Here is a 16,625-nt window from a genome sequence, read left to right on the forward strand (position 1 = left end):
GGGCATCACGGAGGCCCAGACGGGATGTTGTCCACTTACCCTCTCCCCCAGAGCCGAAGCAAAAGCAACACCGGGCTACCTGTAAGGGCAAAACCAACCAAGTCAGGAGGCTTGCTTTCTGCTTTTCCATCTCCACATCGGTTAAGAACTAAAGGCCATCTACATGCCAAATTTTCCCCATCTACACCCCACTACACCCCAAATCCAGAACTGCACACTTCATCCCTTCGAAAGGTTCTACTAAAGTGTCTGCTCTTCCCTGATGGTCTGGGGGCTGGTGAGATGGGAAACACGAGGACATGGAGGTGAGCCACCCAGAGCCCCTTCCAGGGTGCCCCCTTAGTGCCTGCTCAGCCGCTGCGAGCCTCTGGCTGGCAGCTCCAGGTTCTGCCCTAGCTGGGAGTTGCCCCACCCTCAAGCAATCCCTTCCTGGGCAACCCACGCAGGATAAGAGCTCCTAGCAGGGGTGTAAAGGTACAGCCACAACCCCTGGGGGACAGCTTTGATGGGTCATATCTGCTCCGAGCACCCCTGGGATGAGCAGAGGCTCTGCCCAACCTGCAGTGCCCTTCAACCCCCCTTCCCTCCTCCGCATGTGTTGAAAAGTCAAAGTGTTAGTTGCTCAGTCATGTCTGACACCCATGGACTGTACCCGCCAGGCTCCTCTGTCCAGGGGATTCTCCAGGCAAAAATACTAGAGTGGGTTGCCATTCCCTTCTCCAGAGGATCTTCCTGACCCATGGATTGAACCCGGGTCTCCTGCATTGTAGGCAGATTCTTTACAGTCTTCCGAGCCACCAGGGGAAGCCTCCCTAATAAATATCCTGCAAGTCAGGCTCTGCCCTGGTGGCCACTTCTAGAAAACTCAGCCTGGAACATGAAGTGAATGAGATAAGGTCCCCTCCCTCTGGGAGGTCCCTCCTGGCACTCTGCTCTACTTGCTGCTCCACTCGATCTTTGGCGCCAGGGGCTGAGATCATTATCCTGCGTTTAGGTGAGGAAACCGGGGTCAGCCAGGTTGAAGACCTGGCCTTAAGTCACAAAACAAGCTTAGTGACAGAGCTGGGACAGGAACTTGGGTGGATGGGAACTCCCAGGTCTGTGCTTCACAAGGGCCAACAGGCAGCATGTGATATCTCGATGGTGGAGCTGACAGACTCAGAAAGGGAAAAACTAAGGGATCTGGAGCCAGCAGGCCCACCCACATTGCTACTAGAATCAGGCTCTGAACTGGCGGCCTAAGGGAAGCAGGGGAAACAGGGACGGCAATGCAGGGGGTGGCTCCTTCCAAACGACGTACCACGTTTCTGACCTACTCAAGACAACAAATTTAATTTTTTTTTTAAATATTGCGTTTATGAAAAATTACTACATTGATTCCAGAAAGACTCTGGTAAACAGAATAAGAAACACAACACATACCAGGACAGTCTAGGAAGTGCTGGGTCCTCAATGCCTCTTGGCTTGATAGTTTTATGATAAAGAACAGAGAGCTGGGGGCAAGGACGTGGGAATCCAAGCCTTTGCCCCATTTATACCCCTCAAAGCCAAGCTCTTTTTCCTTCTTGTGTCAAGGAAACTTGTCAATAGAGGGACTGATCTTGACAGAATCTTGGATCAAGGGATACAGTCTAAGATTCATTAATTCATTCAGGGGGCCCAAGACATGTTATGCCGGGGTCCCAGTTCTTTTGAAGCTAAAGTTACCACAAGCAATGACTGACTCTCTCTTTCAAAGGTCTATCCTGTGAAAAGTGATGCAAGGAGTTGGCGAACCAACTTCCATCCTGTGTGTGCGCCGGTTCAGAGGGGAACGCTGGGGCTCTTTCCTCGGAATGAGAAGAAAAACATTCTCTTAAATCTAATGCGGAGACTTGCTGTTCTTTGCACTTCACCTCTGTACACAATAGGGATATTGAAGCCAGAGCGGTCCAGCCTCAGCAGGGGTCACCCAGTCAGTGGTTGAGCATGACCGCCTGCCTTCTAGAGCCATTCTCTTCTGAAGAATAGGCAGCAACCCATTCAGACTCAGTACAGTTCGCTCCTTCTTCAAGTGACAGAAAGAGCTGGTGAATGCTGCTGGCAGGCTGACAGCCCTTCATAACGACCGGCTTCTCTCCAGGTCAGGCGGAGGCAGGCCCATCCCCAGGGCAAAGCGCTCGTGTCTGGACAGACCCCAGGGCTCTTCCTCCTCGCAGGGAAGGGCAGCCGGGGGTCGGACGCCAGGCAGGGTCGGCAGCAGAGCCGGCAGACAGCAGCCAGATCTTGGGCAACGGTGGTTGGGAACACAACACCGACTCGAGCAAGACTACATGGTCTGCATGCCGGCAAATCCCAAGTTTAAAGGGCTTCCTTTTTCTGTTTATCCCCCACCCTGCTGGAAAATGGAGATAAAAGCCTCCTTGGGTTTCTTTGAAGATGAAATCACAGATGCAGTGCTTAGAACACAGCAAGTCCTAGCCGTCCCTGGAAACGCCTCTTCTTTCCATTCTTGGAGTCAGGGCAGAGTCTCTTTCTGGCTGCTTCCATCTGATTAGACCTTTTGTGACCTCAGTGGATCTTCCACCAAAGGCCTCAGAAAAGGAGTTTTGCATCAGAAAGAAAAAGATATTCTACTGACCGACAGGCCTCTGTTCTCTGTTTGCTATTCTTCACCCCGTGAAATGCCCACCTGCTGGAGCTGCTGCAGGGAGTAAGCTCACGTACAGACAGTGCCCAGCAGCACGCAGACAGGGTGTCCCTCCCCTTCTCTTTCCGACAGCCGCCTTCTGACCTCACAGTCGTGCCATGTATGGAGAACACAGACAGGTACACACTAGGGGAAGGGACCGCAAGTTAAAACAACCCACATACATTCTGTTACGACAGAGGAAAAAAGCAGAGAGCAGGCTGACAAGCTACCCAGGCCTTTGGTGGGAGCGGGGTGGCCGGGTGCCACACCAGAGGCTGAATTTGTTGGAGAAAAATCAACAACTTTTATTTTAATCCTATAGTATATTGAGGACATTTCTTTTTCCGTACAGGAATCGTGTTCCTTCCTGAGTAAAAAAAATGGGATCATGGGATGCAGACCACTAAAGATGCAAGTAAAGACATAAAAAGCCTTCCTGGAAAATGGGTCTTCCAAGATAAAGCACGGCCAAGAAAAGGACTTACTTCCAGCTCGGGAGCTGTGTACCGGCCCTGCAGAGCATCGGAACTTGATCTTGTCGTCGATGTCAAACTAACACAAAACAGAAAGGTCAGTTGGGTATATTAACATGTCACATAACACGTCGAAGGAGGGCAGAGCTGCCTGGCCAGGACTCCAAGGAGGCTCGCTCTAACCTACAGTTCTGCTTAAATAAAAGTTGTCTAATATCCCACTTTATTCCAAAACTGGCTGACCAACTCGACAGCTGGTATCTTCTTCCATGGATTGCATTAGACCATTTTATGCAAACAGAAGCTTGAAAAAAAAAAAGTTGTCTTTTGGTCCTCTTATATTGGTTTTCACTTTGGTTTTTTGCCTCTCCTCCTTCAAATGCCAACATACTTTTCATATTTCACTTTTATCTTTCCCCTCCTTTTGACTAGTCTCACTTAGAAGAGATCAAAGGCAATGAAAGAAGCCAGAAATGGTGATAAAACTCAAGGGCATGAAAAGCAAAGGTCGTCACAATTTTCTGTGATAATCAGCCTTGGACAGACAAGTTTTTCTATTTAGAAATTCAGTATACAGTAGCTATCAATGTCATTTAAAAAAATTCTTCCTGCCACTTTCCTCCTGCCTAGAGAAGTAAAATGTTGTAAAATCTGGCTTACAGAGGTACAAAAAGGCATTTACTTTTTCCTGGGGTGGGGATCATTTTAAGCACATTTCTATGTGTAAATATACAGTGTACATGAATAATCTATACAGATTCATTTAGCAAATGTTTACTGAAGGTGTGGCCTGTGTCAGGCCCTGTTCTTTGCACTGGGAACTCAGTGAGACATACAGCAATCCCTTTCCTCCTGCACTCCAGGGATAGGGGAGAGGGTGGGACGGTGGGAGCTGTTAGTGGAGAGGCAGGAATTTCAGACTCATTTCAACCAAATAAACCACAAAGGGAGCACTGTCTTCTGGACTCATTCTCATCCTCTTTCCCAAGGAGAGAAGAGATCAATGAGATGCAAATAAACAATAAAAGGCTTCCCTCATAAAAAGGTCCTCTGGGATCCAAGATCATTGTTTCTTTTGTCCAGTCAAGTCCAACAGCATCACTTTCAATTCTGCTTTGAACAGATGGATGTTAATGGAGGCCCACTCCACTACCACTTTCTGGCTTGAGCCTGGTCTGAGGAGTGACAGAAACAATTCCATGGCTGTGTGCCCAAGAAACATACACACCTGGCTCCTGCACTCAAGGTGCTATATTTTGCGCATATGAATTATGAGTTAATACGGTCTGTCGTTTCCATGGGGGGACATGTGACTTAACTTCAGGAAAAGATCAATATCTGGAATTTTCATCTGAAAGATGACGTTTATTCTTTAAAAGAGTATGACTTAATATTCCATTTCCTAACTTCTTGGGAATAAGATGGTTTCAGAAAAGCCAACTTTTGGTCCTGGCAACTCTGTCACTTCACTTTCATATCGGAGGATACTAAGAGCGGGAGCTCTTGTTCTTACTTCTAAAAATACCTATAATCAGTTCATCATATATATGGACTTCTATAAGTAAATGTAACTATAAGATCTTTATTCAGTCATAGCCTTTATCCACAAAACATTCTTCTTAGAATTACTGAGAAAATACTATTGTTTTTACAAACTCTTTAAAAGCCTGGGAAATTCTTACTGTCTGCACTCTGGCTATTACTAGAACCATCTGGTCTGCACAAGACAATTCCCGGATTATCCATAACCTCTTCCCTTCCAGGGCTCAGGCCTGAGTGACTTTAACCCTGTACTTCCTGTGGGGGTGGGAGGGGCCTGACAGCATTTGGTTGGGGCAGAGCTGGACACAGCTGGACACAGAATGTCTAGTAACCTTATTTGATTATTATCCTGAGCCCTCACTCACTAAAAGCCAGTAGCATCTTTCCATTGCTGTGACAATGAAAAAAAATAAACCTCCCGCTCCCGCAAGCCCTCCCAACCTCTGTTGAGCTCTGAACCTCTTGCACACTGGAAGAAGGATTTGTAATGCAGATGCCCCTCCACATCTGTTTCAGCTGCTTTTGGAACTAGCCAAACTCCACCAGGTCACAGAAAATCTCCAGCCAACACGTCCAGACTTTCCTGCTGGAGACCACAGATTCTGCCCCTGACCAACTTACAGGGCCCTTGAGAGATCACGTGACTATTCTCAGCCTTGGTGTAAGCAAGTTCATCTACCTTCCCAGTGTAACACAGAGCTGGAGGCTCAGCTCCCAAGAGAAACCAGAGTTTGTAGGAAGAGGCCTTCAACACACCCCTGATGCAGAGACATAAAGATTTCTAGCTGGCAGGTTCCAGAGTAACAGGAGTCCCAAAAATATACCCCCCCCAATTCTTAAAAAAAAAAAAGCAGCAGGTCCAGCCCACACCAACAGTATAGGTAACCCTCCTTGATATGCCAACTTTTCTCAGTTTAAACTAGTCCCTCCAATGCCATCTTATTAATCTTTCAATTATTTCCAAATGGTCTGCCATATTGCTGTGAATGTCCCATTTGAACTAGCAAGTTGTTTGACCATTCGTAAAGATTCTTAGTTTTTCCAATTTTGTACTCAAATTCCTAGACAGCTGAAAAAGATACTTATTTTCTTTTCTCTTAAGTATAGCTAAAACTAAAATAGCCAGAAACATTTTATAGCACAAATACCTCTTAATAATTCAATTATGTAAGTTACCCAGCTGATGGGTCCACCTAAGTAAAACGACCTGACTCCAAGTCATCCCAGGGGAAAGAAAAATGACTACGAACATGTCTCTCCCAATACTTCAGCAAAGGAGGTGGAAGGAAACGTTTCCGTAACTGGGAGAGACATATAGGAGCAGGCTCCACATCTCAGTTTCCTTGTACGTTCATGGAGGGAACTGACTTTTGTGGGGTGGGGGGCAGGGCACAGCTTGTGGATTCTTAGTTCCCCAACAAGGAATCGAACCCAGACACTTGGCAGTGAAAGCACAGAGTCCTAACACTGGACCTCCAGGAACTTCCACTCCATGAGGGAACTGAACTTGATGGACTCCATAATCCGGTCTCATTGGACAGTTAGTGAATTTAAAGCCAACAGACTAATAATTGCAGCCAAAATCTAGAGTCCAAGGAGGGCCTTAAGGAATAGCTAGGGGAGGACAGGCAGGTGACAGCCTACGAGGGCACAGGGGCATAGCCATACAGAGAGAGCCACCAGGGAACTCCTGACGGGGCCCAGGCTGTGGCGTTTCTTTACAGCATAATGCCTGGGTACAGGGGCAGGGGTGGCCTCAGCTGGAAAGCCAGGGTATGGGTTTTGGCTGAACCCTACTTCCAAGCTAAGACAGCCAAGAGTAAAACCTCCTCAAAGTGAGTGCCACAGAAGCAGGACTTGGGGCAGAAAACCAAAAAGCAAAACTGGAGTTCATTATGAGAGCCTCCTAAAGAAGCATTAGAGAGAGAGAGAGTGTGTTTGTGTGTCTGTGGTTGGGGGTGGGGAGGGGATACTCCAGTTAAGAGAGAACACAGCACAGTGAGCCTCTAAGATCTTACCGAAGTCCCAAGCAGTCTTGGACTTCTGTTGAAATGGGCGATTTCAGACTTCTCTGGTCCGGGGTTAGGAATCTGCCTGCCAATGCAGGGGGCACAGATTCAATCCCTGGTCGGGGAAGATTCCACATGCATTGGGACAACTAAGCCTGTGAACCACAACTTCCGAGGCTCTGTGCCACAGCTACTGAAGCCTGTGCACCTAGAGCCTGTGCTCTGCCACAGGAGAAGCCCCTGCAATGAGAAGTCCCAGCTCCACAACAAAGAGTGGCTCCTGCTCCCCACAACTAGAGAAAGCACACTCATAGCAACAGGACCAAAAATAGATAAGAATAAAATTTTTTTAAAAAAGAAAGAAAATGGGTGAATTCTCTCTGCGATGCACACAACCAGCTAGTCTTCCTACAGATTCTATTGAGAAATCTAGACATTCTTGCAATCATCTTCAAATGACAGTTTTCGCCCAGGCAATGCAGCCTCCTTTTGTAACATCTTCCAACTTCTCAATCCTTTTGAGTCTAGGAAGTCAAGATTTGAAACCTCCCAAATTGTACTACCTCCCACATTTCCCCTTTTCAAGGCCCTCCTAGGGCTGAACTCAAAGCCCCCTTGAACTCCAGGCTGCTTGCTATAAAGTTCTCAAAGCCCACTCCTTCTGGAGCTGCGGTGGGTAATTAGAGCAAACACCAGTCACCCAGGGCCCCCCTCGCTGTGCAGCACTGTGCTGAACCCCCAGGAATCAACTGCCATGACCAGGTGGTATGTTCACACCGTGTGCTGCATCAGCCCACAGGGCTGCCTGGTTACTCCCCAGCTCCACTTGGCCTGGCTGTTGTTTTCTGTCTCCTCATCCTTCGAGCACTATGGTTTTGCAGATTGATTACCAGCATTCAATAACGTGTGCTCTTGGTATTTAGACAGATTTTACATAGCTGTCAGCTTCAAAAGTTCTTTTGGGAATCCCAGACTAGACCTTGCCAACCTCTGCTAAGGTGCCGCTAAATTTCAAAAGCAACGTATACGGTGGAAATTACACACCACAAACCAAAACGACTGGTGGCAGTTCTATCACCATAGTAAATAGTATTTTTGCATCTTTTCCACTGATAGCAAATCTAAGTCCTATTTTATCTAAGGGAGCAAATATTTTTAATCATGTGGGATTAGGCATTCAGCAACTCACAAAAACATCTGATTTTAGTCTATCAAATATCTTTACAGCTTTTTTTTTCTGATAATACATACAAAAGAAGCAATAGCTCATGTTAAAAAAAACTTTTTTAAAAGAAAAAAAAATTATATACATAATACAAGCACATTACAATCTTGGTTTATCTCCTTCCAGGACTTTTTCTTCATCTGTAAATACAACTACATTTTATTCTAAAAGTGAAATATTCTACATTTATAGTTTAGTAACCTACTTTCTCCTTGCTGGACTCACCAATATTTTTTATATGCCAATACAGAAAAAAAGTGAGTGACAGATCATAAAATTAGCCATGCTGCTGACATTTCTCCCCCAAAGCCCAAAAATAATAGACTCATGAAGGAAAAACTTAAGAAAGGAAGGACTGAGAATCAGGATTAAAATGTGGGTGCCTTACTGGTTTTCCTGAAAACATCTTTACAGCATTGATGTGGGCCCGAATCAGTGAACACGTATGGAATTGATAATAATGGAAGGCCAGAAAGTGTTGCCCATGGTTGCTTTTGCTGCAGCGTGGAGAGGCTGCCACTATGTCACAGACAGGCTGAGAGTCGACACTGCATGCCTTTGCAAGCTTGATGCATGACTGTGAACACACGCTCCATAAAACTCAGTTCTCCTGCCTATGTCTGTCGTCAAGGTCCATGGCTGTTGGTCCCTCTCTACAGCATGAAGGGGTGTTAGAAGCTGTGAGAGAAAATGCCAACATGTACAGAGAGACATTCTACTTATACAAGCTACCAAGGATGGTTCAGTTTTGGCCAAAGGATCACTACAACGTGCCTGTGACTGGTTGAAATTTTTAGACACTGAAATATACCGAAATGTAAAACACAGGAGTAAAACCTAAACACGAAAGGGTGACTGTCAAAGGGAAGCGTGATCAACAGTGAAACGTAAATGGAATAAGAAACTTATGATTCCTATCCTTTACTCTTCTCCCTCTGGTATTTTTTTATATAGATTTAAAAATAATAAACCCCACCCCAAGCACCTAAAACACAGCCTGCTTATGTATCACACCTACTTTTGGAGAAATGACTTTGCTCCTTAAAAGCAATGTGAGTTTTAGCATAAAAGAAATGTTTCCTGTCTTTCCTGGACCAAGCACAAAATGTCTGTGTATGGAGTACTTTGTACTCTTTCCATCAACAAGAGAACAAACGTTTTTTTTCTGTTGGAGTAGAACGTTGCCAAAACATTCTGGCACATACTGTCTCTTCCTCATTTTGTGCTCCCTTACTCTCCAAAAGGGCTTTAGCAAGTAATACTCAACCATCTTTAAAGGATTGCAACATACCGTATATATTTATTTTATTTACCTCAAAGAAATACAAGTTATGTAAAATGAAGTCCAAACAGCTAGATTTCATGCTGTAAAACCACCTTCTTACTTCAGGCTTCATTTGCCCTCTTCCTCAGATGGCATTTGTTTGACCACCTCATACTGCTACAACTTATGTAAATTCTCCTCTTGTACTTAAAGTCTGCAAAGATGGCCTCAGGTAACTTCTAAAACTTACCATGAATACAAGATGCATACACACAAGATGGCAGTGCCCAGTCCAGCAACCAAGGTCTTGTCCCTGTATAGGTCCTGACCAAAGTTAGGCACACAGATGGTGACGTTCTTCCCGTGTTCATCTAGGACTTGTGAAGACAAGAAAAAAGGAATCATTGCCGTATTAGAAAAGCCCTCTGTAAGTCAGGGATGCATTCACTTTGGGAAAATCCATGCAGTATAGAACAGTGAACACTCAGCACTGCAAACGTTTCCTCTACCATCCAACTTAGATTAGATGGCTGCTCTCTAAAGCACCCTCTCCCACCTAGGCAGCCTCTCAGAATAAGACCCTTGGGTGTCAGCTTAGTGCTAAAGGGGTCTTCAGTACCAGGGATTTCTAAGAGTCATGTTCTTTTTCAGTACTATTGGAGCGATAGTAAAAAGTATTGGCTCATGGGTCTTCCCTCATGGCTCAGTGGTAAAGAATCTGCCTGCCAATGCAGGAGACACAGGTTCGATCCCTGGGTTGGGAAGATCCCCTGGAGAAGGAAAGGACAGCCCACTCCAGTATGCTTGCCTGGAGAATTCCATGGGCAGGGGAGCCTGGTGGGCTACAGTCCATGGGGTCACAGAAGAGTCAGATACAACTCAGGGACTAAATGATAACAATAAATTGGCCGACTGGGCAGCAGGTAGCATGCAGGTAACTGAGAGCATCCTCCATGTCGATCATCCTCGGAGAAGAACCAACAATCAAACAGGAACTCGCAGGAACTGCTGTCTGGCCAGCAGCCTCCACCCAGATAAGAAGTCATTCTATTGTCAGTAATAGGACCGTCATGACATCTTTTAGGCTGTAACCTGGGAAACTTCTCAAGTGGCTAGAGTCTAATAAAATTGTAGAGGCTAGATAACAAAGATTTCTATCATATTACCATCATTAGTTGTTTACTTTTTATCTAACAGAGTCTTCAGTTCTGAACACCCAAGCTGGCTCTATTTGCTCTGCCCCCAAATAAGGAACATAAATATAAAATAACAGGCTACAAACCATTCTACAAACATGCACATTCTATGGGCTTGAAGTTGCACTAAAATTATTACTTGTACTCCCACTTGAAACTGTAAACGTCAAATGTCACTGTGTGCTGTGGCTTCAGGAATCTTTTTCTTAGGCCACTGAAAATTTTCTTTACAAACCTGACCAAAATATGAACTTTGCTATTTAAGTACTACCACCCAAAATTAAAAATAAAAGGTTTTTTTTTTTTTCTGTATTTAAGTGATACCTGCCATTGAGAAGAAAAATGCTGTAACCAAAAAACCCCATTAAGTTAAAGCCAGAGATTAATATGTAAACAGTCAAAATACTCATAAAAGTTTTAAATAGACTAGATTTAAATAAACTTGAAGTCAAATTTATAGTTTTTTTCTAAAAAAATTATATCCAGGATAGACTATACTTAACAAAAGACCTACAATTATATTCACATTGTACTATAAATAGCTATAAAGGCAAGACCCATACATACTACACGTATATGCTAAAACTTTCAAAAACATCTTTGCATTTGCTTTCTAAATTTAAAAAAGGAAAACATCAATTTTCTACTCTAGAGAAAAGAGTATATGTATTTAACTTGATTTATATAAGATAAAATATACCCAAACATACACACATTTGTATATACTTATGTATATATGAATATACATGTATACATACATCTATATATCACAAACGTGAAAAAAATGATGAAATTTAAGGAGTTTGGAGATCAAAATAAGAAAATATGGCCCTTTACTGGGAAAGCTCAAGGGCTCGTACAGTAACAACCTATAATGGTCTTTTGATAGTTCTCAAATATCCGTTGCAACTTCTCTACAAAAATAATAGGTAACCTTTACAAAGTACCTCTGACACGCCAGAAACTGTACGTATACATATACACACATACTCAACTGAAGTCATAAAAACCACTCTGGAAAAGAAGAATCTTAATTATCTTCTTAAAATAATAATTAAAATTCTTATTTTAAAGGCGAGATGTCTAGGAAGAGAACAGTAAGTCACTTTATATAAGTTACTGAAGTGGCAGAACCACTCCCCCACACTCTTTCCACTCTTAGAGGCAGAGAAATGATCACTGAAAGTTAATTAACAGCCATCTAAAAACAACAGCAATAATAAGGAGAACAAAAAGAAATATCTTGAGTATTTCTGATGATTTCTTGATTATTTGATTATTTCTGAGCAGGAAAATGCAGATTAGGCTTACAAGCAAACTCATTAGCCCTCGTGAGTTCATGTCTTTCCTGCAGAGCAGGAAGCCTCAGGAGAAGGAAGGTCCAGGTTCATGTCCCATGCTGAGGACACTATTTAGTGAAGAAGTCTAGATCACCTCTCTAGTTTGATGCATTGCATCTCTGATACTTAAACGATAGTTCGAGGAGACACAGTCCTCACCCCACAAATGACACTATTCACCCTGCAAGCACAGCCTTCCTACAAGGCCAGCTTACCTACTTCTGCAGGTTTGCTGGACAGGGCTGAGAACGTGAGATACGTGACATAGCAGCTGATGAGACCCGACTGCAGTATCCCAGAGTGTGGCTGTCCTGGAGAACAACAAGGGACCATGTTACAAATCAATGGTGAGAAAGCATATGCACCGCCCCCCACCCCCAAAAAATGGTCTGCCCCAAATAATATCCCTCAAACCTAAAGCCCCACACATGAAGGTAAGAAGGGGTATGTAGCATATTTCTCATATAACACTAAAATCTTTGGGGGGAGGGAGTGACAAGCTGAACCTAAATGCCATTTCAGAGATGCCAAGTTCTGCCGAGTTCTCGCCGAACATCTTATTTTGATAATAACTACAGCTGTACTGAAACATACTGCCTGGTCTCCCTGAGGTTCATCACATTAGTTCTTAAATCACAAGGTCTCCAGAAAAAATTCACCACTGTTAATTTGTGAGATCACCTAGCTTAGTGGGGTGAATGATGGCTTTTATAGGAAGGACCTGGATTCCAGACTCACAAAGCCATCAGATACTCAGAATCCATGCCACTGGGGAAGAGTTCTCATCTGTGAATGGACAGAAAACCTTTGGGAATACCAGAATCGGTCCAAGCCAAAGAATGTGGCTATGGGGCTCAGCATTTATTGGGGAAAGGCCTTCTATGTTACAATATTTAAATTAAACGGTTCAGATGGCTAAGAGTAACCAAGATGCGATAAAAAGGACTCATCCTTTTTTTTGGTGAAATTTTCAACCATCCACAGACATAAAAAGATTTAGTTTTACCCAGTCTTCCCTCTGATTAAATTTATCTCCAGAACTTTACTTATCAAATTATAAGGACCAATAAAGGTAAAAAATAGGCCCTTTCCAGTGATGCTCTTTGACATGGGAATGAGACTCACCTTAACAATTAATGGCACTAAACCAAACTGTAACTATTTCAAAGGGTAGAATTTAACCCAAAGAATATTTTGATCTGAATACTAATAATGTTTTAGGAAATTCTTAATAGATAAAGGAACTGGGTGAATAATAATCTCAATTTCAATAATGAACTTCAGTCATTTCTTTCTTTTGGATTTGAAACAACCACGAGCAAGATCAGGCTCACAGGTTTCTGTTGGCTTTGCTGAGGAAGGACTTGGATCTGAGAAAGGCCAGCTCCTGGGGCCAGCGAATGACTGAGCCAGGATTGGATATCCTGTTTCCTGATTCTGGGACCACGCTGTCCTTGATTTGTGGTCCACAGAGGTCTTAAGTCAAAGATAAGCCCAAAACAGCTCCTTCGGGAGTCTTCTCATTCATTCAGATTTTACAAAGAGACCATAGGGAAGAGCTAAATATCCACTAAAGGCATTTTCCATTGAAATGCTCCTTGTAGTACATTATTTAACAATAGTAACATCTATCTTCTTATTTATTGACTTCATTATACTCAAATCTTTGACAAAGGCATGACTGACTATCACCTTCAGCCCAGTGCAGGGTAGGAAGAGGGCACTGGAATCCCACCTTTCCTACTGTTTACCCACCTGTGGTAAATAAAGAACTGACCATAATTTCCAAAATTATGGTCAAAGACATTTATAATATGAACAAGGAAGTACGGATCTCGTACTTACGATCTCGGACAGAGGGTGAGATGGATACCACTGACATAAGCAGACACAGGCCTCCATTTACTCCCAGGAGAATTTTATTTTCCATGCAGCCATCTTTCTGGGTATAAAACACGGCCATCCAAATCAAGCCTCCCGTAGTGATGGAGTATGCGATGAGGGTCACCAGGGACAGAGAGGCGTACCACAGCTTGTTGGTAGCTGTGCCTGCAGTCCTGTTTCTCCAGAAGTAGAGGAGAGGAAGGGGTGGGGGGAAGACAGGTCAGTTGATTCTCCAACAATATCTACCACCCTTCAAGCATTATTAGCTAATGTTATCAGGTCCCAGACCATCGTAAGGAGTTATTCAGAAGACCTATCATTTTACCAGTTTTTGTGGATCACAACAAACTGTGGGAAATTCTTAAAGAGATGGGAATGCCAGATCACCTGACCTGCCTCCTGAGAAACCTGTATGCAGGTCAAGAAGCAACAGTCAGAACTGGACATGGAACAACAGACTGGTTCCAAACTGGGAAAGGAGTATGTCAAGGCTGTATATTGTCACCCTACTTATTTAACTTCTATGCAGGGCATATCATGCGAAATGCCAGGATGGATGAATCATAAGCTGGAATCAAGACTGTCAGGAGAACTATCAACAATCTCAAATAGGCAGATGATACCACTCTAATGGCAGAAAACATGGAACCAAAGAGACTCTTGATCAGAAGAGAGTGAAAAAGTTGGCTTGAAACTCAACATTCAAGAAACTAAGACCATGGTATCCTGTGCCATCACTTCACAGCAAATAGAAGGGGAAAAAGTGGAAGCAGAGAGAGATTTTATTTTCTTGGGCTCCAAAATCACTGTGGATGGTGACTGCAGCCATGAAATTAAAAAATGCTTGCTCCTTGGAAGGAAAGCTATGACAAACCTAGATAGCATATGCAAAAGCAGAGACATCTCTTTGCCAACAAAGGTCCATATAGTCAAAGCTATGGTTTTTCCAGTAGTCATGTATGGATGTAAGAGTTAGACCATAAAGAAGGTTGAGTGCTGAAGAATTGATGCTTTTGAATTATGGTGCTAGAAAAGACTCTTGAGAGTCCTTTGGACCACAAGGAAATCAAACCAGTGAATTCTGAAGGCAATCAACCCTGAACAGTCATTGGAAGGACCGAAGCTGAAGCTCCAACTCTTTGGCCATGTGATTTGAAGGGCCTACTCATTGGAAAAGACCGAGATGCTGAGAAAGACTGAGGGCAGGAGAAAGGGGCAGCAGAGGATGAGATGGTTAGAATTAACAGCTCAATGTACACGAATTTGAGCAAACTCCAGGAGATAGTGAAGGACAGAGGAGCCTAGGGTGCTGCAGTCTATGGGGTCACAAAGAGTCGGACACTACTTGGTCTATGAACAACAGCAAACAATCATTTTACCAACTAAAAACTAGAAGATACAGCTGAATATTCAAAAAATTCTTGGCTCAAGCTTAGAATTTTTTCTTAACGCTGAAAAACTTCAGTCTTTGACTCAAGTGTATTCAGTAACTAAAATGAATATCCACAGTCGTTAGCTTCCCCATTCTGGATGTCGACTACCCCAGGACAAGTTCTGGCAGTATTATAAAGTGGGCTCTGTGCTGGAGTTCTCTCTGAATTTTCCCAGAAACACAGAGCCCGCAGCCAGTCTCTTTCTCCAAGTGCTGCCAGCAGCTCCTGCTGATGCCCATCTTCCGTTCAGGGAGAGAGAAGTCATTGAACTCCACCCAGAGAAAGACTGGCTGACCTCATCTCTTTTGTCCTTGCACTGAAAAGAAGAGTCTATACCAGTACTGCTTCTCCCAAACAATGCCAGGTATGATTAAGGAAGAGTCTGACATTAAAAAAAAAGTGAAGGCAGGAATTCCCTGGTGGTCTAGTGGTTAGGTCTCAGCGCTCTCACGGCCAGGGGCCTAGGTTTGATTCCTGGTTGAGGAACTAAGATCCCACGTGCCTTGGACCACAGCCACCCCCTCTAAAAAAAAAAAAAAAAAAGTGAAGAATAAAATCAGCCAGAAGAAGAGTAAAAATTTTAATGGAGTTTATAATAAAGACTCTAGAAGAGGAGACTAGTGTAAAGATTATATTATTTTATATAAACATTATTAAAGGGATGGGAGAAGTATGTGGTGGCTTAACAACCTATAGAGATTGTTCAGAACAAAGAAGAGTGCTTACTGATGCTAAAAGAAGAGGACAGAACTACAACAAGGGTTGGTCTGAATCATCTCATCTGCCTTAGGGGTCAACTGCCCTTTGTAACCACATCGCACAAAACTTTGAGAGCAGGCAACTTGGTTAACATCTTCAGAGTTGGAAAATGTTCAAGCAGCCCAGCTGAAATGTTTGAATGATGGAGAAGTTATTGCGGCCAGAAAGAAAACAAAGAGGAAAGGCCAAAATGATAATGACCATCATACTCCTGACACTGAGCCAGGCAGTCCGATGACTGTGGAGTTATTGTAATAGAGAAGGCACGCAAATCATATGAAGATGAAGCGAGACTTAGAGAAAGCAGAGAGTCAAATGCTACCTGTTGACAGGGAGAGAAAATGGATTATGAAGAAAAAGGTGAACACTGCTGACCAGTATGTAAGTGGGGGGTCCAGCTATGTCCTCACCAGTCTTTGGGGCTATTTTATTAGTGTAAGAAGGACTTTCTTAACAGTTGATTTTGCTTGGATTCCCAAGGTTAAATCTTCAACCCTAACCTCTCCCCTCTACTCCAGGCTCATATTATCCCTGTTAACGTCTCCACTTGGAGGTCTAACTGGCTTGTGGACCTTAGGAGGTCCAGGTTAACTTTCCAGTATTCAAACTTCCACCCCCAAACCTGCCCTCCTGTGGTCTTCCCAACCTCAGAATATGGCAATTCCACTAGGGCTGGGGGTAAAGAACTGTAGTTGCTGGACCACTGTCTTTCACTCCCTGCTCCTCCCCTCTCCCCAGCATCATGCCAACTCCAGCAGCAAACTCCCTCGGTTCCCACTTCAGACTCTGTCATCATCTGACTGCTGCTACCATCTAGCACCAAGCTACG

The 16,625-nt window shown here is 43.8% G+C and overlaps 1 protein-coding gene across 6 annotated transcripts in view; it reads right to left on the reverse strand.

The window, feature by feature from the left end:
- Positions 1 to 16,625, reverse strand: part of SERINC5 (serine incorporator 5) — a 117,055-nt gene that overhangs the window by 12,963 nt on the left and 87,467 nt on the right. For all 6 annotated transcript variants that reach the window (XM_055536686.1, XM_055536684.1, XM_055536681.1 and 3 more), the window contains exons 6-10: positions 13,566 to 13,777; positions 11,936 to 12,031; positions 9,435 to 9,561; positions 3,157 to 3,223; positions 40 to 79 (exon numbers count right to left, since the gene is read on the reverse strand). In XM_055536686.1, coding sequence (XP_055392661.1) covers positions 40 to 79; positions 3,157 to 3,223; positions 9,435 to 9,561; positions 11,936 to 12,031; positions 13,566 to 13,777 — 542 coding nt within the window. The remainder of the gene's footprint in view (positions 1 to 39; positions 80 to 3,156; positions 3,224 to 9,434; positions 9,562 to 11,935; positions 12,032 to 13,565; positions 13,778 to 16,625) is intronic.

The sequence above is a fragment of the Bubalus kerabau genome, chromosome 10, assembly GCF_029407905.1.
Source record: "Bubalus kerabau isolate K-KA32 ecotype Philippines breed swamp buffalo chromosome 10, PCC_UOA_SB_1v2, whole genome shotgun sequence".
Lineage (NCBI taxonomy): Eukaryota > Metazoa > Chordata > Mammalia > Artiodactyla > Bovidae > Bubalus > Bubalus kerabau.